This window comes from Phyllobates terribilis, unplaced genomic scaffold (genome assembly GCF_046119375.1).
Source record: "Phyllobates terribilis strain yellow unplaced genomic scaffold, ASM4611937v1 Scaffold_5__5_contigs__length_657084704, whole genome shotgun sequence".
Classification (NCBI taxonomy): domain Eukaryota; kingdom Metazoa; phylum Chordata; class Amphibia; order Anura; family Dendrobatidae; genus Phyllobates; species Phyllobates terribilis.
Window position 1 is genome coordinate 379,601,568 of NW_027362765.1, and position 27,273 is coordinate 379,628,840.

At 47.5% G+C, this 27,273-nt stretch overlaps 1 protein-coding gene and 4 non-coding genes across 5 annotated transcripts; all 5 read left to right on the forward strand.

Moving 5' to 3' along the window:
* Positions 1-1,893: 1,893 nt before the first annotated feature.
* On the forward strand, positions 1,894-27,015 carry NCAPD2 (non-SMC condensin I complex subunit D2). The gene is made up of 32 exons (XM_073684886.1): positions 1,894-2,026; positions 5,031-5,157; positions 5,889-5,964; positions 6,414-6,472; positions 6,685-6,866; positions 6,949-7,088; positions 7,486-7,613; positions 8,629-8,752; positions 9,599-9,746; positions 9,857-10,054; positions 10,438-10,572; positions 11,369-11,456; positions 11,553-11,721; positions 11,799-11,914; positions 13,128-13,328; positions 13,415-13,589; positions 13,802-13,886; positions 21,786-21,919; positions 22,007-22,139; positions 22,237-22,321; positions 22,446-22,598; positions 22,721-22,896; positions 22,988-23,093; positions 23,164-23,287; positions 23,374-23,529; positions 23,946-24,123; positions 24,200-24,294; positions 25,000-25,080; positions 25,311-25,494; positions 26,329-26,458; positions 26,595-26,738; positions 26,833-27,015. The coding sequence occupies exons 2-32, from the start codon at positions 5,040-5,042 to the stop codon at positions 26,916-26,918; spliced, it is 4,107 nt and encodes a 1,368-aa protein (XP_073540987.1). The 5' UTR covers positions 1,894-2,026; positions 5,031-5,039; the 3' UTR covers positions 26,919-27,015.
* LOC141151344 (small nucleolar RNA U85) lies at positions 6,026-6,315 on the forward strand. The gene has a single exon (XR_012247031.1). It is a non-coding gene; the product is annotated as a small nucleolar RNA U85 (small nucleolar RNA).
* LOC141151346 (small nucleolar RNA U85) lies at positions 7,132-7,429 on the forward strand. The gene has a single exon (XR_012247033.1). It is a non-coding gene; the product is annotated as a small nucleolar RNA U85 (small nucleolar RNA).
* Positions 7,898-8,208, forward strand: LOC141151345 (small nucleolar RNA U85). The gene has a single exon (XR_012247032.1). It is a non-coding gene; the product is annotated as a small nucleolar RNA U85 (small nucleolar RNA).
* On the forward strand, positions 8,989-9,274 carry LOC141151343 (small nucleolar RNA U85). The gene has a single exon (XR_012247030.1). It is a non-coding gene; the product is annotated as a small nucleolar RNA U85 (small nucleolar RNA).
* Positions 27,016-27,273: the final 258 nt, after the last annotated feature.

A 27,273-nucleotide genomic window follows, 5' to 3' on the forward strand; every position in this document is an offset into this window, starting at 1 on the left:
GCATACAGTGGCGAATACATGAAAAAAAATGCAAAAAAGTATAAAATACACATATAAATAAAAATTGGGTAAAAAAAAAAAAAAAAATCACCCAAAAAATGGCACAAATGCAACAATGAATCGGGCCCTGAGCACTAAGCCGAGCTCTATGGTTTTTCATATCAGGATACGACAAATTCCACAAAAACCAGGCCGAAATGCTATGAAATGTACTTTAACCCCTTCCTGTCGTAGGATGTAATTCTACATCAGGTGTGCGGAGCGCTGTGGTTTAACCATTTAGGGTTTGTGCAGGTGACACTGATCTACAAGCGGATTGCAAAACCTGAAAAAATAATAAAACACCGAAAAAAAAAATAACTCATTCACACGTTCAGGCTTTTAACTCCGTCTTATTGAGCAACACACCAGCAGTTTCTTCATTGTTGGAGTAAAAAAAAATGTCTGGAAAATTACCAAAAAATGTTGGAAAAATGCTAATGTTATGTTCACACATAATGTTTTTTTCAAAGTTTTTTTTTCTGCAGCAAAATCTGATTTCTTGCCAGGAGGTTGTTCGGGATTTTTCTTGCTTGTTTTTTTGGTGTGTTTTTTCAGCTTTTTTGTTTTCACTGTCCTCTTGTCTCTTTTATGCATGTACATAAAGTTCAGTGAAAAAAAATAATAAATCTCATTCTGGTTTTGGCATAACAGTGGGGAAGGTGAATTGTTCTGGAATAGTTTACCTAAGACACTGGCCCTGCATTGAGTTTGTAATTTGTATGACACTATTTACTTACACACTATGGGGGGTCATTCAGTTGCACAGTGATTGTTCAATTACACACCTCCCTGGGCCACAGATATTGTTCAATATCAAACCTAGCTCAGCCAATGTTTACACCGTACACATCACTAATTTAATTAAGCTCTCCTAATAAAAACAACCATCTCAGTGACCAAGACAAGGTGGTAAAATCACAAAAATAAGTTTCACCTACTGCTGTACTTGCTTATATTCACTAAAAATGCAGCAAAACCTGATGGCTGTGTTCACACTAGGCGTTTTTTCAGCACTCATTACTTCCAATGGGTGAAGGCTGAAAGAAGTGACATGCTCTATTTTGTAAAAAAAAACATGCAAAGCACAAAACATTGATTAAAAAACCCATGATGTGTGCATGAGATTCCGGGAATCTTAGACTTTGCTGGTACTGGAAAAAGCAGCTGAAAAAAGTGCATAAAAAACGCTGAAAAAAAACAAAATGTGTGAACATAGTCTAAAAAAAAACACCGGCAGCCAAAACTGTTGAAAAAAAAACACGCAGGAAATTGCTAAAAAAAACTTTAAAAAGACGTTTTCTGAAGCGCCCTTAGCTTGAAAACTTTGTTAGGCTCGTGAACGCGCTGCGGACAATCACTGACCGCCATCTGAATGGACTGGTTGCCCGTGCCGACATTGGCTGCCATGGTGAGGGAAGTGGGGGGGATTAAAAAAAGAAAGCACTTTTTTTTTATAACAAAAAATATATAAAAACAAAGTGAACTTTCAAGTTTTAAAAGTTTAAAAATAAAAATAAAATTCTATTGATCCATATCCAGTTATTCACACTGTACGTTAAAGGCCGTAAAGAGAAAAAGAAAAACTCTAAGGGAGGAGGAGGAAAAAGGGAAAATCGCCCTTATATTGCAGGGGGCGGGCTTGTCTCTCTGTGGACGTTGCCTATTGGTCGCGCTCTCTGTCAGTCATTCCACTTTGGATCAACGAGGCCTCACATTCGCTGCTACAATCCTATTGGTTCATGTTCCTGTCAGTCTCTCCTGTCGTGATGTGATTGGCGCTTTCTGTCATGCGCTGCCATTGGTCAGCTTTTTTCTCTATAAGACTGTTTTTTATTGGTTGTCTTTGCTTGTTACGTCATGAGGCGCGCTGCTCTCCGGTTGGTTATATTTTGGCGGGAGGAGCGAATTTGAAGTCAGCGGGTGTTGGAAGCGGCCGGAAGCCCCGGGCTCCTACTTCACCGGACACACCGCGGGGACGCCTCAGGTAGGGTACGGCCAGTCTGTGTTGTGCTCGGAATGCATGCGCTACATCCCGGGATCTGCCCTGGGGGAGGAGGGGTGGATGCAGGTGTCGGAGCCCCCGGGATCTGCCCTGGGGGAGGAGGGGTGGGTGCAGGTGTCGGAGCCCCCGGGATCTGCCCTGGGGGAGGAGGGGTGGGTGCAGGTGTCGGAGCCCCCGGGATCTGCCCTGGGGGGAGGAGGGGGTGGGCGCAGGCGGCGGAGCCCCCGGGATCTGCCCTGGGGGGAGGAGGGGGTGGGCGCAGGCGGCGGAGCCCCCGGGATCTGCCCTGGGGGGAGGAGGGGGTGGGCGCAGGCGGCGGAGCCCCCGGGATCTGCCCTGGGGGGAGGAGGGGGTGGGCGTAGGCGGCGGAGCCCCCGGGATCTGCCCTGGGGGGAGGAGGAGGGGGTGGGCGTAGGCGGCGGAGCCCCCGGGATCTGCCCTGGGGGGAGGAGGAGGGGGTGGGCGTAGGCGGCGGAGCCCCTGGGATCTGCCCGAGGGGGTGGGCGCAGGCGGCGGAGCCCCCGGGATCTGCCCTGGGGGGAGGAGGGGGTGGGCGCAGGCGGCGGAGCCCCCGGGATCTGCCCTGGGGGGAGGAGGGGGTGGGCGCAGGCGGCGGAGCCCCCGGGATCTGCCCTGGGGGGAGGAGGGGGTGGGCGTAGGCGGCGGAGCCCCCGGGATCTGCCCTGGGGGGAGGAGGGGGTGGGCGCAGGCGGCGGAGCCCCCGGGATCTGCCCTGGGGGGAGGAGGGGGTGGGCTAGACCCTCTAATAAACACTCGTGGCCTATCTGATCTGCAGGTGTGTGGTGTAGCTGACCCGCCCCCTGGGCTGTGTGTGTGTGTGGGGATACCCGGAACAGGACCTTTTGTGGATGCTGGGGGTTGTAGTCTCCGTGGCGGAGACCCGGTCCGTGCCCAGGGCGGTCAAACCAAATGGCAGTCTATATGCTGAATGTCTGACTACGCCACCCGTGGATTGCGGTCAGAGTGAACCGCCGCTGCAGGGCAGACCGCTGAGGCTGGTGTTGTGGGTGCAGCCGAGGGTAGTATAACTCCCCACGGGAGGAGTATAGCCTCAGGGCAGTAAATAGGGGTGGTGATGGTGCGCGGGAGCAGCAGTAACCACACGGAGTCAGTCATGCAATTCAGGGTCTTTACTGTTGGTGATATTAAAGGACCCGTCCGGAATACAGGTTAACAATGGAGGCCTGGTCAGTCTGAGCGCAACTGGGAAATCCCGCTGGTCAGGGGAAGTTGTTAGGCCTACCGTGCTGACTTCACTCTTTCTGGCTACCCTGCTGTAGTCGTGTAAGTAGCCCACGTCTGAGTGTACCGTGTTGTTCTCACCCGTATGACTGGCGACTCGGGCCTTTCGTACTTCTCACCCCCCTGGGGTAGTAGTGGTCCCTCTCGTGTGGCTGAGCATCCAGGCTTCCTTGGGCCAGAGGACTTGAAGTCCCCTCCTGGCCTTGTGTTCCTCCTCTGCCTACAGGGACTCCTCCTCCTCCTGCTGCTGACCTGTCCCTATCTGCAACTTCACTGGAACTTCTCCCTCTAACCCTGCCACAGATCCAGTTTATAAAGGGCAGGTTTCTCCCCTCCCTGGACTGAGGCAGGATGTGCTGCATGCTAATTGTCCCCAACCAGGGAACCTCCCACCTGCTCTCAGACATGACATTGCTGCCACTGTGGCGACCAGACCTGGGGTGCCACATAGCCCCCTGTGGTGCTGATATTGGCTGCCGTCATAATAATAATATTATTATTATTCCTGACGCTTATGACTGTCGGGGCAGCACGGTGGTGCAGTGGTTAGCACTGCAGCCTTGCAGCGCTGGGGTCCTGGGTTCAAATCCCACCAAGGACAACATCTGCAACCTATATTTCTGCGGGTTTCCTCCCACACTCCTTATACTGATTGGGAATGTAGAGTGTGAGCCACAACCTAGCCAGACTGTGATTTATGTCTCTAAAGTGCTGTGGAATTAGTGGCGCTATATAAGTGAGTAAAATAAATAAATATGCCTTAGAGGAGTCCATTCTTTTTCTCCATCTTTCATGAAGTTTACATTTTTTTTATCCCCCCCCCCCCCCTTTCCCATATATACTGTAGTTAAAATGTAAATTTCTTATGAAGCCCAGCTACAAGTTGGACTCCAGGAGGACTAATGTGGCAGCCACGGGGGGCCTTCAGCGGCTACAATTACTTACAATCCACACACCTTCGATGTATTGTGAGGGGCTGATGGGCATCAGTGCACTTGCGTATCGGTCTTTGTGCTATTTAAATGCAGCTGTCAATGATTGAAAAATGATACTTTAATGCCAGCGATCGGTGCCGGTTCTGCTCACTGCTGTTACAGATCAGTCTCCTGCTCCATACACTGACACCTGACGTGTGATGTACAATTATATCACACTTGGGGGTTTTCTATTATATAAAGCAGGGGTCCGCGGACCGGGCCATTGGGGTTTTTTTGCCGGTCTGCGGCTCAGAGCACACTGTGGGGTGGATGCTGCCCTCTGTTCTAGACTCCCCCAGGTTAGACTGGTAGAGGACCTGTGACATCAAGGTCATATGACTGTGATGTCACCACAGGTCCTGAAACAGTATGAAGTGAATGCAGCTGTCAGGACACATCTGCCCCGTCCTGCTGCAGGGCGTGATGGGGCCTCAGTGATGCGGCTCCTGGTGGGGACCTGGTCTACACTGTATAAGTATGCACTAAACTCCAAATCCCTCCATAACTCTGCCCCCATATGACCAAAGCCCTGCTGGCCATGGAAAAATTGTCTTGCTTGAAGCCGGTCCCTGGTGCAAAAAAGGTTGGGGACCACTGATATAAAGCAATCTCTCCTGTACTCTTCTCCTGTTGCCCCGTAGATCTCATATGAGCCACTGGTTTGCATCGGATCTGATAAGTCGGGTGACTTGAGCAGCGCGGCCTAATAAGAATGTGTGTAACGTGAAGTCTTTACTTTTGTCCAGGTCTCAACCATGACTCTCCAATTCAATATCCCCTTGGCCTTCAAGGACTTGCTGAAGAGCGGAGGAGTGGGCCAGTATGTGGTCCAGGAGGTGCTGCCGGTACGACAGCTGGCCTCCGACCTGCACGGTGAGTTATTAATCTGGCTTCTTCTTTATCTTGGATATTGAAAAGTTGCAAAATTTTGGTGCGACTTGAGACTGCACTAAAAAATTTTGACATTTGGCATCTTCACACCATTGTAGCCCAGCTTTGACAAAGTGGGACAGTTGCAGCTGCTACTTGTTAAATCCATGACGAGCAGCTGTGTTCGCTACACCACAAGCCTTACTCCATCAGGGACTGGAGTAAGGTTTGTTGATGTGCACGTCACTCATCAGACTCTTCTCTTAATGAATCTGGTTCCTCGTACTCCACCCTCATAAAGAGTAGTGTGCGGATCACCGGTCTTGATGAATCCTGGCCAGCTTCTCCCTGCATCACTAGGTGATGGACATGTGACTCTCTTGCGTACACAGGGAGATATCTGTTGATTAGCCAGAGTGGTTCAGGGAGAAGCTGGCTGGGATGGTGCCGGACTGGTCTAGTCTCTGGCTACGGTCCCTGGCCAGATCTGCACACTGTTTTCTCTGAAACATTGGAGGATTCCTGGGTGCAGCCCGGCTTAGTCATGCCTGTGGTTTGGGCAGAATTAATTGACTGACGAGATCCCTTTAATTTCCTAGGAAGCTTATAATAGTTAGATTTTTGCAGGCAGCTCGTATATCTACTTAAGTGAACGACTCTTCGGAATATTCTTCTTGATTGTCTACATACTATAATTGTGTTGTGTGGTTTTTGTTTTTTCCTTGGTTTTCCAGCGTATAAAGGTGCTCTCCGGTCCCAGGGTCCCAAATCTGTTGTCCAGCACTTTGATTCCCTATACAGCATCATATAGTAAGTGAGCAATTAATAAATATTTTCTGTTTCTATCGCTTCTGACCATTTTACAGCATCGGCCACATGATGAGTCCAAGGCGAATGTGACTCCGGCATCCTCTGGGTTCACTCGTTGCCTTCGGTCTGTAATCTTGGTGGCTGTGGAGAAGCTTCTCGCTGCCGCTGTAAGGCCAGACCCACAGCAGCATTTATTGGTGGTCCTCCTCTGTTAATCTGCCCACGTGAGTGTGTCGGCAGGGGATGAGCGGGCCTACAGGATGGGGGTTGACTAGAGGGCTGAGCAGAGGGTGACACTCGCTAAGAGCTGGTGCGGAGACATGAGCACATATCTTTGGTAATCTGATGGCTGTTTGGGGAATGTTACTGATGTTTCCTGCTGTCGGCACTTTTTTTATTTTTTGCTATTCTCACATCTTGACCATATTTTTCTTGATTCGTTCTTTTAGCCATTTCCGATCTGTGGATGTTTCCCTGAAGGAAGATTTACTTGAGCTGCTTGTGAAAGGTACGGGGCTGATTTTTTTTTTTTTCTACCCTTGCAGTCAAAGTTTCCCAAAATTCTCAATAGTCTGGATTATTTTAGATATTCTAATATTGAGCCACTTCTGTGGTCGGAGAAAATGAATGTGTAGGTAAAATTACATGACCACAGATGCTGATCATGCCACGGCTATTGGGAAGATCTTTACTCACTTGTCCATCTTTTTCTTTTTGTAGCCAATTCTCAGCATGCGAGTGAGCTTCCCTCGATCCTGGAGGATCTGTCTCTGGCTGCAGCGGAGCGTAATCTCCACCTGAACACCCTGAAGATGAACTGCTTTCTCCTCTTGCATCTGGTGGAGGCGTTTGAAGTTGAAACCTATAAAGCCGCTTTGGGAAATGTAGAGCCAAGTGGGAAGGTATTGAGGGGGTTGTGCGTTAGGCATTGATTTTTAGGAACGCGCTATTGCATACACTCTTTATTGCTTTTTGTATCATCAGGGGAGAAAAGCAAAGTCTAAAACGGATGTCTTTTTGTGGGAAAACGAGAGAGAAAATGTTCTGCAAACAGTCACACATCTGCTTCAGCTGGATATTCGCCGGCTCTGGAGCATGTCGCTGATAGAGGAGGAATTCATCAGGTTTGATTTACTTTCCTGGACATTCTGAAAACTTTTCTTACTTGCTATTTGAGACCAACGTGAATGAGATTCTTGGTCCTCTGGGTTCGCCCTTCACTCATTGCCCTCGGTCTGTAATCTTGGTGGTTGTGCAGAAGCTTCTTGCTACCGCTGTAAGGCCAGACCAACATTAGCATTCATTGCTGGTCCTCCTCAGCCATATTCTGTCTACAAGAACATGTGGCAGAATCTGAGGGGATCTACATTCTCCCCTGGGATCTAGGGAGGGCTGAGCGCAAGGGTCAATATTCAATAAGAGGTGGTGGTAGACATAAGCAGATATCGCTGGTAATCTTACAGTAAGATAACGAGAATTTACTGTGACCTTTTTATTGTGGTAATTTGCTTTTCTCCTCAGCATGGTTACTGGCTGCTGTTACAGAATGATGGAAAACCCAACTATTGGAGCACAAAGGAACAAGTCCCTGTGGGAATCTTTATCGCACCTCCTCGGGGTGGCTGTGAAACGCTCAAATGACACCCTAAGTAAGTTGCTAAAGGAGAGGAGTAAAGCTGTAGGATGAGGGGGACTACATGTACAACAGAATATTCCTTGGAGAAATGTTTACTATGCAGTTCAGGAATTAAAAGGATTGTCTGGTGCCAACATTTGCCAAGGTCCATGCATTAGAATGGGACACGGGCACAATACTTCCCAATCCTTACCTTCTCGTGGGTTGTAATGCCATTGGCAGCACTCTTCCGATGTCTCACTGGATTTCGTTGGTTGCTTTATGTTGTCTTGAATAATGGTGCCCAATCCGTCTCCTGCCATGTGATGAGCTAAAGGCAAATGTGACTCCTTAGTCTCCTCCTGGGTCCGTCGTCTGCTCGTGGCCCCTGGTCTGTAATCTTGGCGGTTGTGGAGGAGCGTCTCGCCTCCGCTGTAAGGCCGGACCCACAGCAGCGTTTATTGCTGGTCTGTCTCTGCTTATCATCCAAACTGCGCATCCAAGTGTGAGGCTGCAGGTAGCGAGAAGACCTACAAGACGGATCGTGGCCTAAAACGGGGGCAGAGCAGAGGCCGTTACCAAGAGGGGATAGGAAAAAATGAGCGTGACTCTTTGGTAATCTGATGGCACTGCTTTAACAGGGATTTGATCAAACCATGAATTAGACAACCAAAGAAACCCATTTAATGGGAGAGAAGTGACCTTATTGCACACCAAATATACAAAGGTCTGCCCTCTTATATGTGGCGCTCCTCCTGGTGTACCAGACTGTTATCGGTGTGACTCAAGGACAGTCTGACCGTCAGATGGGAACCCTGAGAACTCCCTCCTATTAACCGGTATCTACAACTTGTTTAGTTGGCCTGACGCTACGACATGGGCTAGTCAATGAGGACGTCGTGCAGGCCAACTAGTTTAAAAAAAAAAAAAAAAAAAATTGGGTACTGGGTGTCAGACAGTTCTTCTATCCGATGGCCACAGATTCCTGACCAGGTCCAATGAAACGATTGACTCAAACTCTGGTCTTGAGTCTTTTCTGTGTCTTTTAGGTGTGAGTGTGAAGGTGATCCAGCTTCTGCAGCACTTTGATCATCTGGCTCCAGTACTCGTCCATGCCGTGACTCTTTGGGCAACAGAATATGGCATGAAATCTTTGGTGGGGGAGATCATGAGGTGAGCGGCTGCACTTGTAAAGCAAGAAGAGGTCCAACACACAAGTGTCTGATACATCTGCTACAATAAGTAGAGGAAATGATGCTTTCTAGTTTTTAGACCGTGCAAACTTATACTAGACAGTATGAAAAATGCACCAGATTTATCATGGAAGTTAATGCCGTTTAATTTAAGACCAACTCCTTTTTCTATTAGTGAAATAAAGCATTTAAACTTCTGACCATTTTACATCATCAGCCACATGATGAGTCCAAGGCGAATGTGACTCCGGCATCCTCTGGGTTCACTCGTTGCCTTCGGTCTGTAATCTTGGTGGCTGTGGAGAAGCTTCTCGCTGCCGCTGTAAGGCCAGACCCACAGCAGCATTTATTGGTGGTCCTCCTCTGTTAATCTGCCCACGTGAGTGTGTCGGCAGGGGATGAGCGGGCCTACAGGATGGGGGTTGACTAGAGGGCTGAGCAGAGGGTGACACTCGCTAAGAGTGCGGAGACATGAGCACATATCTTTGGTAATCTGATGGCTGTTTGGGGAATGTTACTGATGTTTCCTGCTGTCGGCACTTTTTTTTTTTTTTTTTGCTATTAGGACACTTTGACTACTTTATTGGCTTGTTTTTTTTCAGCCATTTCCACTTTGTGGCTGTCATGTAATGCCGTCTGATTAATTTGCCTAAACTTAGCCTCTTTCCTAAGTTTAGTTGACGGACAGTGCCATACATGTTCCCCGCACTTCTGCTGCACAGTGTCTTGATAAATATTTCCCCAAAAAATATATTCACACTATAAATACAAGTTGTTAAAGTTATAACACGTTTGTTCTCTACCTTCTCAAACTTTTTTTTTACAGAAAGATTGGGCAGAAGTCATCCCAGGATCTCTCCCGAGAAACCTCTGCAGTGAAGACATTGCATACATTTATAACCCAGCTATCGGAGAAAATTCCTGCCATCATGATGCCTAATATTAGTGTCCTTTTGGATTACCTGGATGGAGAGGTAAAATGTAAAACTTTATTCATTTATAAATTTAAAGAAATCATCCTTTTTAGTGAAAACCACAGTGCACCAGCTTACACTTCCTATTTTCTTACTCCCTCAAACCCTAGCCATACATGATGAGGAACGCAGTACTGACGGTGATGGGAGAGGTTGTTATTCGTGTACTCAGTGGAGACAATCTGGATGAATCTGAAAAAAGCACCAGGGACCATTTCCTGGACACTCTTCAGGATCACATTCATGATATCCACACTTTTGTTCGCTCTTGTGTGCTGCAGATTTACAATCGTATCGTGCAAGAAAAGGTGAGTGACCCGTTCTGCAAGGTTATAGGAAACCTTGTGGTTCTCTTGGAGATGGTGTCTCGCTGGGACTGATTGTTGTTTTCCAAGCCTGGACCACAATGTACAACCAGGCTGTGCATGTCCTGACCCGAACTCTACAGCCTCTTGGATGCCTGAGATTGAGTTTGAGTCGGGAAACCCATGGTCTGTCCTTGCATCAGTGACCTCGACACATGGATGTATGCAGCCTTGATGTTAGAAGCCTCATGTCTTAGTCTCTGGTATATTACGATGATCATTGAAGCCAAGCCTAACTGTTCATAACATGATGGGATGTACATAACCAGACTTGTATTTTTCCATCATGCTTTCCTCTGGTCTTAACAATCCCTTTTGTCTTCAAGGCTCTACCGTTGTCTCGTTTCCAGTCAGTCGTCACATTAGTGGTCGGTCGTCTGTTTGACAAATCTGTGAAGGTGTGCAAAAATGCCATACAGGTTCTTGCATCTTTTCTTGCTAACAATCCTTTCACTTGTAAGGTAAGTTTCCAATACTTAAGTTGTATTTCTCTCCCCCAACCCCCTCTTTTTTTTTTATTATATATATATATATATATATATATATATATATATAATGCTGCAGGGTCTTTATTGTATGAGATGCTGCCTCTGCTTGTGATGGGTTTCCCACCTGTCAGCTCTTACCAGCAGGAGGCAGAGGGTATGGACTGAAACTGCAACTTGTAGGAATACTATGGGGATTCTGCACAGATGGTCTTCTATATCACTGCCCTCTTATAAAGCAGACATGATGACTTCTGTTGCATGGGGGGGTTTAGTTGAACAAGTTGGAGGATGGGTCCAAGATATGTGAATGTATTTAATAGATATCCTGTAGTCAGATTAGCCTATTAACGCAGGAGAGCATTTGGAGAACTTGTGGGCCGACTGGGATCATATAGGTTGCCTATGAGGGTCATAATGTATGGAGGGATTTATAAGCCTCCTGCATTCAGTGCAAATTTTTATTCGGGGTCTTTACAAGATCACGCACTGCTTACTGGTGGGCAGTGTGCGCTTAAAGATCAACAGTTTTGGTTCGGCAGCATTGTTGGTCCAAACAAGCACCCCCATGTTGCAAGCAGGGATGGCTTTGCCTTTGCAGCATCAAAGTATCCCCTCGGCTTAAGAGCAGCGCTTACAGGCTCTACAGCAAAGAGTTTGCAAGCGTTGCACTCCTTGTCTGAGAGACTGGCCACCGCTGATTGCTTGTTTACAGAGCGTTGACTTTGTACAAGATTAGATAATTGAGCGGTGACATGATTTATGTTTGCAGCTCAGCAGCTCCGACTTAAATGCTCCTCTAGAAAAAGAGAGAATAAAGTTGAAGGAACTTCAAGACAAACAAAGAGGGAAACCACCAGGTGCGTCCTCATCCCCAGGGCTCATAATGGGCTCATAATGTTTCCAATTGCCGCCTTGTCTTTTCTGCTTCATTTCTGACTTTTGGTTTGTTTTAGTGGTGGTTATATCTGCTGAAGAGGAGTGGGAAGCCATGCTGCCTGAAGTGCAGGAGACTCTGGATGTCCTGGACCAGGAGGAGGAGGATGATGATGAGGATGCTGAGGTGGGCTCTCCCCAGCAGCTGTGTGAGCGTGCCTTGAGCCTCTTAAAGAGCACCAGTTACAAGTCAGTGGCGCTGGACACTATATAGGCCTCGATAAGCTTCTCTCAGCATTTTACGCTTATACTGTCTGTGTTTGCAGAAATGCCATCCGGTTGGTGAAGAAGGGCATGTGTCTCTTCCCCGAAGACCCTCTGTTCTCAGTGGAGCAGGAGGAAGACTCAGAGCTGATGACTATTCTGGAGAGAATATTTACTGGTAACGTTGTGTTCTCTGGCTATGGTGCTCTCATCGCTGCACACACATCACAGAATCACAGGGAAAGAAACTACTGACTAAGCATGGACGAGCTCTTCTGCTGACACTGACGTTCTCCCCAAAGTGTCTGCAGTAAAGCCCGTGTCACATATACGTGGAACCTGCCACCAATCTCCAGATCCTGTTCCTACAACACTAAACTTGCTGATTGTTGTAAGACTTTAATTGAAGATATGAAGGCTTGGATTATTGGGCAGAAATAAGTCTCTTTAAACTTGATTGATCTTTAAAGGAGGAGGGGTGGTTACCTAATAGAGGACCCCAGCCCATGTTCTCCTCAATTTACCAGAAAGGGAAGCTGCTCTGAAAGAACTGCTCCTGGTCCAGGGAACTAATGGAAACCTAGTGTTACATGGTCATTCAGATGATTGGCAGCACTTGTACTACAAATTTACACACTCACTCACTTTCCTTGGTCTATGACTAGTAGTCTTCGGGAGCCCATATAATTCTTTTTTTTTTTTTTTTTTTTTTTTTTGCTCAGGTGGTCTTGGTTTTTGTACTGTCTTCTATTGATCAGTAAATGATATAACGACAGGAGACAACAGGAGCTTTTAAATGCAAATAGAAAGATTCTTTTAATATATATAAACTGTATATGAATTTTTAAAGTCAATAAAAAAATATATGATGTGTTCAGAACATAAGCAGACACCCCGTCAGGGTAACCAGCCCAGGGGGTAAAGTGAAAGGAATTATAAAGTGTACAAAACCACATATCCACACAAGACTACCTGGCACACTAAAGGCTTGAAAAGTGAAGTTAGTAGAGGGGGAGGCAGACATAGCTGCTGTAACACCCCACAAAAAAGTCAAGAGCAGAGAGCAAACAGGTAGTAGCCCTCATAAGAAAATGTGCTACAGGGAAGACTAAATGGAGCTAGTGGTGAAACACTTACCCAAGGGCTGGAGACCCCATCCCCCGAGGGATGAGAAGGTGCTGTAATAGCTTCCTCCTGTTGTCTCCTGTCGTTATATGCTTTTCGGAGCTATGCTGTTGTTGTGGCACGTCCCTACCTATGGATATTGACGTGTCCCCCAGCAACTATGTATTTGGGTTTTGTGTCTCTGATTAGTAAATGAGTTTTTTTTTTTGTTTGTTTTTAATAAAAATCTAACTTTTTTTTTTTTTTTTTGGTTAAACTTTCTCCAGCAAAGGATAAAGATGCCAAGTCTACAACTGAGGAAGAACAAGTAGCAGAAGTGGCCTCCGAGCAACTGGAGGAGCAAAAGTGTGAGCTGAACAAGCAGGAGATGTTGGTGCAGTACCTGACTGACGCTCACCATTTTGCCGTAAAGATAGAAGAAGCCATTGATGTCATAAGCAAGATGATGTATGAAGCCGCGTCGTCTGGTAAGTGCTCGCAAGATTTTGTGACCTGTTAATTTTATTTATTTTTTTTCCTTTACTGACTGGAATTGCTACAACTATTTTTACAGTTGTACAAGAGGTCATAGAGTTCTTTGTGACAGTTTCACAATTTGGGGTGCCTCAGGCTGTGATTGGAGTCCGCCGTATGCTGCCCCTCATATGGTCAAAGGAACCTGGTGTTCGTGATGCCGTGGTCAGTGCCTACCGGCAACTATACCTGTGTGCCAGCGCCGAGACTGACAGGTATGGAGAAGAAACAAACCTTTGTAACCGCTCCTATTTCACCCAGGTGTGTGTGTGGGTTTTTTTTTTTTTTTTTTTTTTTTTTAAATGCATATGTACAGCTCCTTGCCTTGATTGCTGGCCACCCTACGATGTCTGGCTACCTAATCAAGGAGCGCGTTTCCCTCTGAAGCTGTCCAGATCTCATTTAGTTCTTTTTGCTTTCTCTTCAGGGTGAAGGCTCAGAATTTGATTCATAACTTGTCGTTGCTCATGGTAGATTCCTCGGCGGGAGTTATCCAGTCTTTAGAAGAGATAGTAGGTATCGGAGACTTTATGTATAGATCTGGATTTAATCGCTTATGTCCGTAGAATCCCCTTTCTCGCTGAATACATTGGGGAACACGGGATCGCGGGTATACACTAACAGGCTCGACACTAGGGGAATTAAGTGTTTGCTCCACCTGCTGAAGCCTCATCCATACTGGACTGAAGGGAAATAATCCTAGGGATAGGAAGATCCTCTGTTCACACTAACTAAATTCGGACCTCCAGGTACATTAGTAAATCTTGGCAGATGGTCTAAACAACCAAGACAAAAGAAACTTGACTTTTTTTTTTTTTTTTTTTTTTTTTTTAAAGATTTACACAAAGGAAAAAACAACCAGACAAACATTGGAGAAACAGTTCTCCACCCCCCCAACCTTAAGAAGCATTAAACATGAGTTATTTGTACGTCTTGGCTCTACAAAACCAGCACAATTTAATGAACAAATATTTGAACATAGTAACAATAGTCAATCCAATTATATATAACTTGTGGATGTACTAATAACATTTTAATTAATTTTCAAAGGGTTAATTTGAGGCATCATATAAACGTAACTCAAAGCAAGCCGAGGCAAAATCTCCTCAGTTCCCAAGATGTCAAACCAGAGCCATCAATCCATAGACCCCATATCTTGTCAAATTCAGAGAGCACATCTTTTTAGGTATATGCCTTTTCTTTATTGCTGCGTTGGGGGACACAGGACCATGGGGTGTATGCTGTTGACACTAGGCAAAAAAGAAATGGCGCCTCCTCCGCAGTATACACCCGCCTACAGGCACCAAGCTCACCAGTTTAAGCTTGGTGTCTGTAGGAGGTAGACTGGATCCTAACAGATCCAACCCTGTTGTGTTTTATTTTTATTTTTCAGATACAGCTCTTCAGGGTTAACGGGGAACACTGCGTCCCCTGTTAACCCATTTCACAAGCATCCGAGAGCAGTGTGGCAACCCCCACATCGCCCACTCTCGGACCCGCTGGGAAGGACCTGTCACCTCAGGGTGATTCCTGGTGGCCAGTCCTTGCCTATTACCCACCCCAGGCTCCTCCTCGGAGCAGCCTGGGAGGGAGATGGTGGTCCCTGCGGGTGACCTTCCCCCTAGATTCTGGGGTCGACACCATCTCCTGCACTGTCCAATACGGTCAGTGCGGGAAGGAGGAAGAGCCAAGATGCTGGACCTTAAAACAAATGGGTACAATCTCTCCCCCCTCCTGCTGCCTCACAACCGCACCTCAGAACTCAGGTTATGGGCTCCCAGCGCTGCCTTTCACACCAAATACATCAAACACGGCGCTTACTTAAAGCAGCGCTTCCCAGACCATGCCCCCTCTCCTCGCATCTTCAGCGTCCCCGTCCCATGTCGTCGTCCCCTTCTCCATTATGCACGGACTGCCCACACTTTCTCCGTCGGGGGGCGTCTCGGGTGGGCCGTTCCTCTTACCGGCGGGTATACGCCCCCTCCTGTAATCGGCCAAGCAGCATTGATGCTTCTGCCACGCCCACAGCTCTCCTGGGGACCTATCAGCGGCTGAGTCCTTTAAGACCGCCCCCATTCCTTCCACATATCAGCCTTGGCACCCCTCGTCATCAGGGCTGCACGCTCTGCTCCTGTGCCGCCCCTCTACACTGTTCTGCTCCTGGCTCTGGCGGCACCACTCTGCCTGGCAGCAGCTTCATCACCGCGGCTCGCTCCAGCTTCAGCTCTGGAGTTCTGACGGGGGACACTTGACCGTGGTTACTTCAGGACCGGGTAGGCTCTGCCCTGCCATCGACCCACACCCTTTCCTACCCACAGGCTCTCTCCTCTGCAGTATCCCTGGTCAGACATGTATGCCCAAACCCAGGGAGCTCTCTGTCCGTCCCTCTCACAGTCACATACTGACTTTGCAGTACTAAGTGGCCCCCGGGTCTCAAACTGCTTTCTGCTCCACCTGCAAACCTCCCACCATGCTGGCACCCCAAGATCACCACGCCGCCCAGGACAAAGGAACTCCCTCTCCTCCAGAGTGGGCTCTTGCTATGTCCCAGTCTGTCTCTGACCTCACCAAGGTATCTCAATCTCTGGTGCAGGTCCTAGAACGCTTGCCATTTTTATCCACGGCCGCCAGTGCTCCGAACGTTCCCACAGACTATTCGCAGGCACACACCCCTCCCCCCCAAGGGCAGACGGAGTACGGACTCACACAAACTCATCCTCCAGACTCCAAGATGCTCCCTGTATCTCACACCTCTTCCCTTGAGGTCGCCCTGGGATCTAACTCTGCATCAGATTCAGACTCTGGATCCGACACGGACCAGTATTTCAAGATCCAGGACATGGTTGACAGCCTTATATCAGCCAACAATCAGACCCTGCATGTTAAAGAGGATGAGAGCCCTTCTCAGAACTACTCCGTTTCCTTCAAGAGAATTAAGCGCCCGGCATGCACCTTTTCTAACCATACAGAATTTGACTGTCTTTCAGAAACAGTGGGAGCATCCAGAAAAGCACTTCACAGGAAAGAAACAGACATGCTATACCCGTTTAACCATGACCTTGTCAGCAAATGGATGGAGTCCTCCATCAGTGGATCCTCTCGGCCAAGACGGTGCTGTCCCTTCCAGGTGGTTCCTCCCTCAAGGACACTACGGATAGACAGGTTGAGGCCTTGGCTAAGTCTGTATTTGAGGCTGCTGGCGCCTCCCTTTTTGTCCTTGCTTTGCCTCAACTTGGGTATCAAAAGCGGTGTCCGCATAGGCCAAACAGCTTAAGCAGGGCATCTTAACGGGAGCTTCCCTGGATGATCTGGCTGACTTAGCGGATCAGATCACCCACGCAGGGAAATATCTGCTCACTGCTGCATGCTCAGCCTGCGTCTCTAGCATTATTATTGCTTTGCGTAGAATTCTTTGGCTGAAGGCTTGGAACGCTGACCCGGCCTCCAAAAAAATCACTAACAAATCTCCCGTTTCAAGGCACCAGGCTGTTTGGGTCTAAGTTAGACCAGATCATTTCTGATGCCACTGGGGGGGAGCGCACCTCCCTTTCCTAGGAGATATTCCGGTCAGTTCGCTCAACCAGTCCCCTCCTCTCAACAGGACCGTACCCCAGCACAGCGAGAGATGTAAGCCTACCTTTAGGCCCACTCCCAACTGGCACGCAAAAGGGTTGCTCCTCCAAGCCCTCTGGATCCCAATCACAATCCAACAGATTTTCCTCAGCATGACGGGTCACTCCCACCTGGGACTTCTCCCAGGGTAGGCGGCCGTCTACTTCTGTTCCGAGACACTTGGGTCTCGGCAATAGAAGATGCCTGGGTCAAGGAGATTGTGACCTCCGGCTACAAAATCAAATTCAACCCCAGGCCAGGAACACTATTTATCAGGTCCCGCCCCCCCTCGCAACCATCTCTGCTTCCTTCAGGCCATTGCCTCCCTTCTGTGCTCAGGAGTCCTAGTTCCCGTCCCCTTTTCAGGAAAGGTTTTCCGGTTTTTACTCCTCCAATCTTTTCGTTGTTCCAAAAAAGGATGGCTCACTACATCTGATCCTGGATCTCAAACTGCTAAACAGACAAGTACGCATCCGACACTTCAGAATAGAGTCCCTCAGGTCGGTAATCGCCTCGATGGAAGCCAAGTGGACATTCAGGACGCGTATCTTCACATCCCAATCTGCGCATCAGATCAGAAGTTCCTTCGATTTCCCTTCCAGAACGCACATTACCAGTTCACTTGCCTCCGCCTCGAGGGTTTTCACGAAGGTAATGGCGACTGTTTTATGGCCATTCTACGAGCCAGGGGGATTGTAATTATCCCCTACCTCGACGACCTGTTAATCAAAGGCCCCACGTTCAGGGACTGTCTCCAGATCACCTTGAACACTATCTCTCGGTTAGGCTGGCTGATCAACACAGACAAATTCTCCCTGGTCCCATCTCAACGTGTAACTTTTCTAGGAATGCAGTTCGACACAACCTGTGCCCGGGTCCTTCTTCCGAGGGAAAAGATGATCTCTCTGGGGGATCCACCTTTTCTCCGACCCAAGTCCATACTCTTTTCGCCTATGCATGAGTGTACTGGGAAAAATGGTGGCAGCTATGGAAGCAGTGGCGTTTGCCCAGTTCCATAACTGGCCTCTTCAACTGGCCTTTCTGTCGGCATGGGACAGGAACCTGTCGTCTCTAGACCGATGCATCAGGTTACCTCAAGTGAGAAGGTCCTTAACATGGTGGACCCGCCCCTCTTCCTTCAGACCCAGGAGGTCATTCCTACCACTTCGCTGGCGGGTGGTTATGACCGATGCCAGCCTCATCAGTTGCGGGGGGATAGTCTTCCTTCACCACACAGTGCATGGCTGTTGGAGTCCCCACGAAGTCTCCCTACTGATCAATATCTTGGAGATGAGGGCAATTTACCTGGCGTTGCCTCACTGGCTGGAGATTTTAGCAGGGCTCCCAGTCTGCGTACAATCGGACAATGCCATGGCCGTGGCATACACAAACCGTCGGGGAGGAGCGCGCACCAAACCTGTCTTGAAAGAGAGATGGCAAGAGTGCTAGTTTGGGCCGAGAAGACAGTTCCAGCAATCTCAGCAGTCCACATTCCATGGATCGACAACTGGGCAGCCGACTTCCTCAGTCGGCAGGGCCCTTGCCTCAGGAGAATGGTCTCTGCATCCCGAGGTGTTTCATCAGATTTGCTTACGGTGGGGCACGCCAGACGTCGACCTCATGGCGTCTCGGTTAAACCACAAGGTCCCATCCTTTGTAGCTCAGTCCCGCGATCTGCTAGCGATCGCTCAAGACGTGCTAGTCATATAATGGTCTGTTCCACTTGCCCGATCTTTCCCCCTCTACCATTGATCCCTCGAGTCGTCAAAAAGATCAAGGCAGAAGTACCGGATTGGCCCAGACGCGTCTGGTACCCAGATCTAGTAAGCCTGCTCGTCGACTCCCCCTGGAGACTACCAGACCGTCCGGATCTCCTCTCTCAAGGGCCTGTTCTTCATCAGAGTTCTCGTTCTCTGAATTTAATGGCATGGCCGTTGAAGGCGGGTTTTGCTGACATCATGCAGACCCTAATTAATGCCAGAAAACCCGCAACCTCACGCATATACCACAGAACCTGGAGAGCCTTTTTTCGTCACTGCAAGCAAGATCAGCTAGCTCCCATGTCCTTTTCGTTACCGGTCATTTTGGCCTGCCTGGAGGCGGGACTCTCTAAGCACCCTCAAAGCCCAAGTTTCGGCAGTGTCCATTCTATTCCAATGTAACTTGGTTGGCTGTCCTCGGGTCAAGACGTTTCTACAAGGGGTGGCTCACCTGGCGCCGCCTTATTGTCCTCCATGGGACCTTAATATGGTCCTAAGCGTTCTCCAACAGCCCCTTTTTTGAACCCACTCAGGACATCTCAGCCTCTCTTCTCTCCTGGAAGGTGGCTTTTCTTGTGGCTGTTACCTCAATTAGAGGGCTGAGAGCTCTGCAACCCTCCTCATGTCGGTCACCCTTTCTGGTCTTCCATCAAGACAAGGTAGTGTTCAGGCCGGTGCTTTCCTTTTTGCCAAAAGTAGTCTCCTCTTTCCACATCAATGAGGACATTGTTTTGCCTTCTTTCTGCCTGGCCCCAGTGCATCCACGGGAGAAATCCCTTCATAAACTGGATCTGGTCAGAGCTCTACGTGTGTACCTTTCTAGAACTGCTTCCCTTCGGCGTTCAAACGCCCTGTTTGTCATCCCTGAGGGGCGTTGCAAGGGTCTTCCTGCTTCCAAGTCAACCATCGCCTGTTGGATACGTTCAACCATTTCGGAGGCATATCGCGTCTCAGACAAACCTCCCCCTCTGGGAATAAGGGCTCACTCCACCCGGGCAGTGGGGGCCTCTTGGGCGGTTCGCCTTCAGGCTCCACACCTTTTCAAGGTTTTACAAGGTCCACACTTATTCTTCGGCTGATGCCAGTCTTGGACGTAAGGTCCTGCAGGCGGCGGTTGCCTGCAGTCAGACCTAGTCTGTGGTTATCTTGTGTTCTCCCACCCTAAGGACTGCTTTAGGATGTCCCATGGTGCTCTGTCATCGTCCCCCCCCCCCCCCCATGAAACGATAAGAGGGATTTTTGGTACTCACCGTAAAATCTTTCTTGGAGCCTTCATTGGGGGACACAGCACCCTCCCTTACTTTAGGCATATGTCCAGTTGGCCCTGTTGGGCATCTAATTTAGCTTTCACGGTTGTGCCCTGTTGGGCATTGCTTTGTTGGTTATTTTATGTTCCTTCTACTTATTAGCCACTAACGGGTGAGCTTGGTGCCTGTAGATGGGTGTATACTGCAGAGGAGCAGCCATTTTCTTTTTTACCTAGTGTCCACCTCCTAGCGACAACAGCATACACCCATGGTCCGGTGTCATCCCCCCTCCAATGAAGGCTCCAAGAAAGATTTTACGGTGAGTACCAAAAATCCCTCTTCCACATTTACTAGCCAGTTAACTTTATCAATAAATTCTGATATCATAGGCTCCTGATCTGCTATAAATTTTCTTACCATATATAACATGCTTGCCGCCGCAGTTTTGCCACACTCATCAATAGTCAGATCTTCAACATATCCCAGTATACATACTAATGGTGAAAGCACTACGTCCATTGAATAAACCCTGTTACTCATTGCTACAACACTCTTCCAAAAGGACACCAAGTTAGGGCAGTTCCACATCATGTGAAGCATATCTGCTATGTTAGTTTTGCATCTAGGACAGTGGGGACTTGAACAAAATCCTATGTTAATTAAGAATTGAGGTGTCCTGTATACCTGGTGTATCACATATATGAGATTCACCTAAAGACAGCTGTGGAACTCTTTCCAGTATAGCTGACCAGTAATTTTTATATCTTGACTTTTAACATTCACATTAAGTGGGATGGAACTGATGCCCTTGTGTAAGAAGGTCTGGATGAGGAGATAAGGGCCATGGAGCGTCTGCGACATCTGCTTAAGGTTCATGTAGTGTGACTGGTGTCCAGATCGATCGGGATCACTAGAATTCTCTTCACCTTAACCCATTTGAGAACATGGTGTAGTGGAAGACTAGAGCAGAAGATTGTCCATCAAATGACCAGATCATCTCCAGTGTGGGACCTCGGGACCTTTTTATGATTACAATGGGATATGCAGACGCCCATGTCGGTGATGGCATAGCTGGATGGAGACCTCTGCAGAGACCCTGGGACGGTGGGCTCTCCTCGCGGAGACCCTGGGACGGGAGGAAAGTCTGAATGTGCAACTCTGTACAGAAAAGTATTCTGGTGGTTTCACTCTTGGCCAAAGGACTCCTGGGACCCCTCTGAAGGATCATTTAGGCCACTGCAGTCAAGTTGTCTGCCAGCACTTGAAGAGGGAAGGCCCAGTGGTAAAAACCAGAAAAAGATGGCTCTCGATTCCAGTATGTTCTGGAAGCAGGACACCTCCAGAGACCATTCACCCCAAGCACAGGGGTGATATACCTTACCTGGGCCCTGTTTGGTTGGATTATACTTGCCCATTCAATGTCTTCAGATGTCTGCAAGATCACCCTTCCAAGGATCATTGGGAATAAAACACGAAATACAAAAAAAAGTGCAGGAGATCTGGCACGGGTAATGTCTGCCGCCTACAGAAACTAGACAAAAACTGCCTGGTCTTTTTAGAGGGTGAAGCCCACCAGAACAGACGCAGCCAATGCATATTTTCTTTCTTCCACCTAGTGTAGTTTTGCCATTGGCACACCGTATGCCCACGGTCCTGTGTTTCTCCCCCCGCTCCTCCCTCCCCAAATACGGTTAACAAGAGAAGTAGTAGAAATATTTGCAAATTTTAAATCCTTCAATTAATCAAACTATAATACCTCACCCTGTAAACTTAACTCTTCCCTGCATTTTAGGTGTTGGAGTTTGTACAGAAAGGAGAAATCCGTCCCTGTGTAACTCAATTGCTCTGGGAGAAGTTTACCCTCAAGGTGCCCTGTTCTCAGGTGGAGCGTCGCGCTGCCATTATGTTGTTGGCTATGATGTCGCGGTGAGTTGCCAGTTTCTCAAAACTGGCTCGATACCAAAGTTTTACATAGACAATATTAAACTTTTGAAGACTTGTCTTTTATTGAAGGGGTGAACCAGAAATCGTACTTAGTAACTTGGACACGCTGGTGAGGGTGGGCTTGGGTGAAGACGTGCAGAATGATTACCAGCTGGCTCGAGAAGTGTGTAACTGCATCCTGAAGATCACTGAGGGCCAGAAGGTTTGTGCTCGGTCATGTCCCAGATTTGTCAGATTTCCACCAACACTTTTTTTATTTTTTTTTTTTTGCTAATTTGCAACTTTTTTTTTCTCCTTAGTCCACTCTTGGGAAGAAATCCACACCTCTTAGTCTTCCAAGGGACCACTGTCTCTTCCAAAATCTGACCGAAGCTGTGGTTGGAGGTAAGTGCCTGGACGTCGCAGCTGAAGTAGATGAAGCGAGGGACTACCAGATCCTGGTGTTTCTTCTCTAGTAATTCAACTAACTTTTCCCGTTACAACTCAACCAGACGTAATTTGTTTTTAGGAATCACTCGGCAGAGCCTGCACTGGTTAACCTTCAAGGAGATTGTGATTAAGCTGGTGTATGAGATGGCGGAAGAACCGGAGGAAATCTGTGCCGAAATCTTGCAAAGATGCAGCCAACAGGTCCTGCAGGAACTGAGCAGCCGAGGGGAAGGTGAGCTGGAGGAGAGTATGGCAGAAACTAGTAGTAGTTGTACAGAACATGCAGAGATGTTACACAAGATTATTATATCTGGTCGGGTACTGGGATGATGATTTTCAATCGGTCGTCCTCAGCTGCCACATTCCCTGGGTTTCTCCTCACCCACCTGGTGTCGCTGGCCGGAGATATCGTGCTGCAGCTAGTGGTATACTTGGAATGTACAGTAAGTGCGGAGCTGAGGAAGAAGAGGGTCTTAAAGGAGGAACAAGAGGCAGAAAAACTGGGAAAGGACAAACAAAGTAAGAGTAAGGTGAGGGATTGCACAGTGATTTTCCTGTCTTTGTAATAAGCGTCTAAACGCAAACAAGGTTCCTTGTAATTTCTTTGGCTGCTGTCTACAGGGGAACGAGAGTCTGGAGGAGGAGGACATGGGCTTGGTTGGTGCTTCTGCAGATGACGCTGAGGCTGAGCTCATCCAGCGGGTCTGTGACAAAGAGCTGCTCAGTGGTAAGTGACACACAAACTGGTGATCACAGGAGTTACGTTGGAAACTTTAATTCTTTTTCCTCTCCAACAGGACAACAATACCTTTCTGCATTTTTGCCTCTTGTTCTCCGTGTTTGTAAGAGTTCAGGAAAATACAACGACCCGGCCTTGTGCACCGCAGCCACGCTGGCACTTACTAAGTTTATGATGGTCAGGTAACGGCGGCCTTCATATGTTTTCCATAATGTATAAATGTATAATTTCCTGATGCTTACTCCCCATTGCCCCTGACTGTCTCCAGCTCAGACTTCTGCGACTCTCACCTACGTCTCCTCTTCACCCTTCTGGAGAAGTCTCCGCTGCCGGGGGTTCGATCGAATATTATGATTGCTTTAGGAGACCTCAGCATCAGATTTCCAAATCTCATTGAACCATGGACCCCTCATCTCTATGCCAGGTGCATGTTACTAATATTAAACCTTATAACTGTGCAGTAGGAAAGGGGTCACTAAGATGGTGGCGGGGGTCCTCCAGTAAGCCCCCAGACTACGATGATCACCCATCAGCACCCGAGATTGCATTGCAGCGAGGAGGGAAGTTTGGGCAATGGACGGGCACAACGTTTTAACTATTTTTAATTGCCTTTACTGGAGATCGACAGGGGCATTGAAATGGCTAAACGGTAGCAACCAGAGTTAGCTCAGGTTGCTACTGTTAAAGACAAGTACCATAAACATCATGGGAGTTTCAAACATCCCTCCAGCGAAAGTATTGAGTGACCTGAAGTCTTATACGCTTGTGGTTTTTATTTTTTAATAACCTTCTGGTTTTTGTTTTATTAAACGGTTTTATTAAATTTCCCTTCTACTCCAGGCTCCGGGACGAGTCTCGTGACGTTCGGAGGACTTCGGCCATTGTAATGACCCATCTGATTTTAAAGGATATGGTGAAGGTTAAAGGCCAGGTCAGTGAGATGGCCGTGCTCCTCATAGACTCAGACCAAGAAATAGCCGTCCTCGCCAAGAACTTCTTCACCGAGCTGTCGAACAAGGTAACTTGCCGAGCCTTTATAGGGGCAGTGTACCACTTCACTGCCATTCTCAGGTTCCATTTCTCCTGTTTACTAGGGCAATGCCGTCTACAACCTTCTACCCGACATAATCAGCCGCTTGTCGGATCCGGACTGCGGCGTGGAGGAAGAACCTTTCCACACAATCATGAGGTAGTTTCAGAAAAACTAACCCAACTGGGATCAGCTCATGATATAAAATCTGATTGGAGGAGTTTTAATTGTGACCTACCGGAGAATGTAATAAAGGCTTTCTAGCGTGTGTCCTTATGACAACACTTACTGGGAAATGCTGCAGATTTCCACTAGTTTTCATTGCAAAGCAAATTGTGAAATACTGGCCGCTATGTGGTCTATAAATCCGCACAAGTTGCACCTGGATTTTATTGTAGACGGCTGGAATTATGCCATAATGTCTCACCTACGAACACCCCTTTAACTGAAACTTTCATTTCTTACCAGGGCTGTGGAGTCGGTAAGCCAAACCTCCGACTCTGACATTTCCATGCCACTGACTCCGACTCTCTCATACACGGCTCATGTTTAAGTGATAAATTTACTGTAGCACAGATTAATCTCCGCTAAAAGTCCAGACCCTTAGATCAGGAATAGGACAGACATTTATAGGACATTTCATAACTTTCCCAAATTCTTATGAAAAAAATATTCCCCACAAACTGCATTGAACGACTATACCCAATTTATTTATTTTCGGAGTCGGTCCATTTTATACTGACTCAGACTCCACCAAAATGGGCTCCGACTCCACAGCCCTGATTTCTACACTTATATATAGTGTTTTTAGTTTCAAACATTTTGATCTTTTTATAACTTCTTAAATTTTTTTTGTTCCCTTAGACATCTCCTGTCGTACATTACCAAAGACAAGCAGACGGAGAGTCTGATAGAGAAAATGTGCCACCGCTTCCGGACAGCCAGGTAACGCTGTTTTTTTAGTAATCTTGACATTGAGATTCCCTTCTGGATGGTAAAGTATCTGTCTGTCCATCAATCACATTCTCAGGGCTCTGAATTTTGTGACACAGACTCCTGTTTTCTGCAGAGGGCGATGCTGTCACTTTTTTTTTTCTTTTTATGGATCGTGTTCTTCTCAGATTCATAATCTTGGATATTTAATGTGAAGTTAATTTCTGTGCCTCTTTTCTTAGGACTGAGCGTCAGTGGAGGGATCTGGCCCACTGTCTCGCCCTCTTGCCCTTTTCTGAGAAGGGTCTCGGTAAAATGCAAGATTGCTTTGACTGCTATGGAGACAAACTAAGCGATGATGCAGTTTACAACTCCTTCCTCACCGTCATAGCAAAGATCCGCAGAGGTGCAAAGCCTGAACTCAAGGTAGGGGGGAGCAGAAAGCGAAAACTAAGGGTTCCTGCCTCTAAAAGTTGGGTCTGTATTGATTCTGATCCTGGTGGGCTTCACCACTGAGAGCCCCCTGTGATTCTGGAGTTTCCTTTAAATGTAGCCATTGTCCTGCTCACTTACCACTGCTATGATACATGGGACCATCGGAGCCCTGTTGGGGTCAAAAGTAGGGTTACCAATGGTTGGGACCTCCTACAGTCAGCAAGGTGACGCCTATTGTGAACAAGAGTGCCGGTCATGAAAAAAAGCTAGTATAGAAGCCATATGCAGATCAGACTGGGAGTGCATTGGGGGCATGTCCATGCAATAAAACTGCTGCCAAGTGCATTGACACACCCCTGGTGCACTCCCAGTCTTATTTGCATATGACTTTTGCCATGACACATCTGATAAAACGCATCAACAGACTATAAAATGATACCATTAATTCTTTGAGAATCTGAGACTGATTCCCTTTTATTGATGTTCTGATTTTGTGTAATCTGCTTTCTGCCCAAAATAATCCTGTGTAGTGCATCTGTAGGGTAACTGAATAGGGCTAAAAATGGTGGTTCTCTGACCTCTCTATTAGGTAGCTTACATCACATTAATTGCCTACAAGAGGCTTTGATTCCCTGACAGCGAGCAGGTGTCGGGAATAGTAAGTTACTAAACTTTACATAACTTTGAAAAGGACCCTTAGCTGTAAATGTGTGGACGAGTGTAGCCGTCCCTTTCTGCTGGGCCGATCTTACTGATGCCAAAAAATACTGAATGCAGTAAAGTAATAAAGAACTAATTACTGTATCTTACATTTGTCTGCGTCAGACTCAGATTGACGAGTTTGAGCACAAGCTGAATGTTTGCCACAGCAAAGGTTTGGAGAACATGGACGCCCCTGGAGAAACCATCCAGAACGGAGATGCCCCACCTTTATCTGTGAAGAAGAATCCACCTGGTAAGAGATGAGGGCCAGAATCGTCATCCTGATGTGACGGCTACAGGACACGGTGGCTCTATCTACTGGAGGCGTCTGTCAAGCTTCGTGATGAGGTAGATCCATGCTGACATCTGTGCTCACATCTCCTTTCCAGGTAAGAGACGTCCTCTTAAGTCTGTGAACAACAAGGCCTCAAAAGTTACTGAAGAAAGTGATTTCCAGACACCAAAAGCTCGAGGCCCCAGAAAGAATGTCAGAAAGGTGACGGTGAAGTTCTCCAGTGATGAAGAGTCGGACGGTGAGTAAATCTAGGGTTAATACGAACCACAGAGAAGTGATCCGGGAAAGCTGACGTCTAGTTCTCAATGTATTTGTCTGGTTTTTATTCTCAGATTCAGACACTGAGTTCAGTGAGGCAGAGACTCCTAAAAATACTACCCCCATCAGACGCACATCTACTCGCTCCCGGGCCCGGTGACCTCCTCTGAGGCGAGCTTCCTGTGTGACCGCACCGTGTGTAACTGAGTCTTTTTTTTTTTTTATGTGCCTCTTGTATAATAAATCTTCTCTTCTTACCCTTGCTGTGTTGTCAGTCTGGTCTGTGCACACCGCAGAGCTCACGATACTACACACTGCTGATAAATGTATTGAAGCCCATGATGAAAAGGTGTCTTGATATGAGGAGCGTCACCGATTTGTATATTGGGCTGCAGATGCTGACCCCTGTATCACCAAAAGAGCCGCAAAGGGATCAGAACTATGGAGCAATGAAAGATGCCGGCCAAATGCGCTTTGTTTTACATCATTTAGACAGCTGGATGTATAATTTTAAG

Bases quoted from the DNA above. Each gene is read 5' to 3' on its own strand.
- NCAPD2 (XM_073684886.1), top strand. From the start codon at position 5,040: ATGACTCTCCAATTCAATATCCCCTTGGCCTTCAAGGACTTGCTGAAG. The intron at 7,614-8,628 runs GTAAGTTGCTAA...TGTGTCTTTTAG, and splicing joins ACGCTCAAATGACACCCTAA to GTGTGAGTGTGAAGGTGATC. The intron at 26,739-26,832 runs GTGAGTAAATCT...TTTTATTCTCAG, and splicing joins CAGTGATGAAGAGTCGGACG to ATTCAGACACTGAGTTCAGT.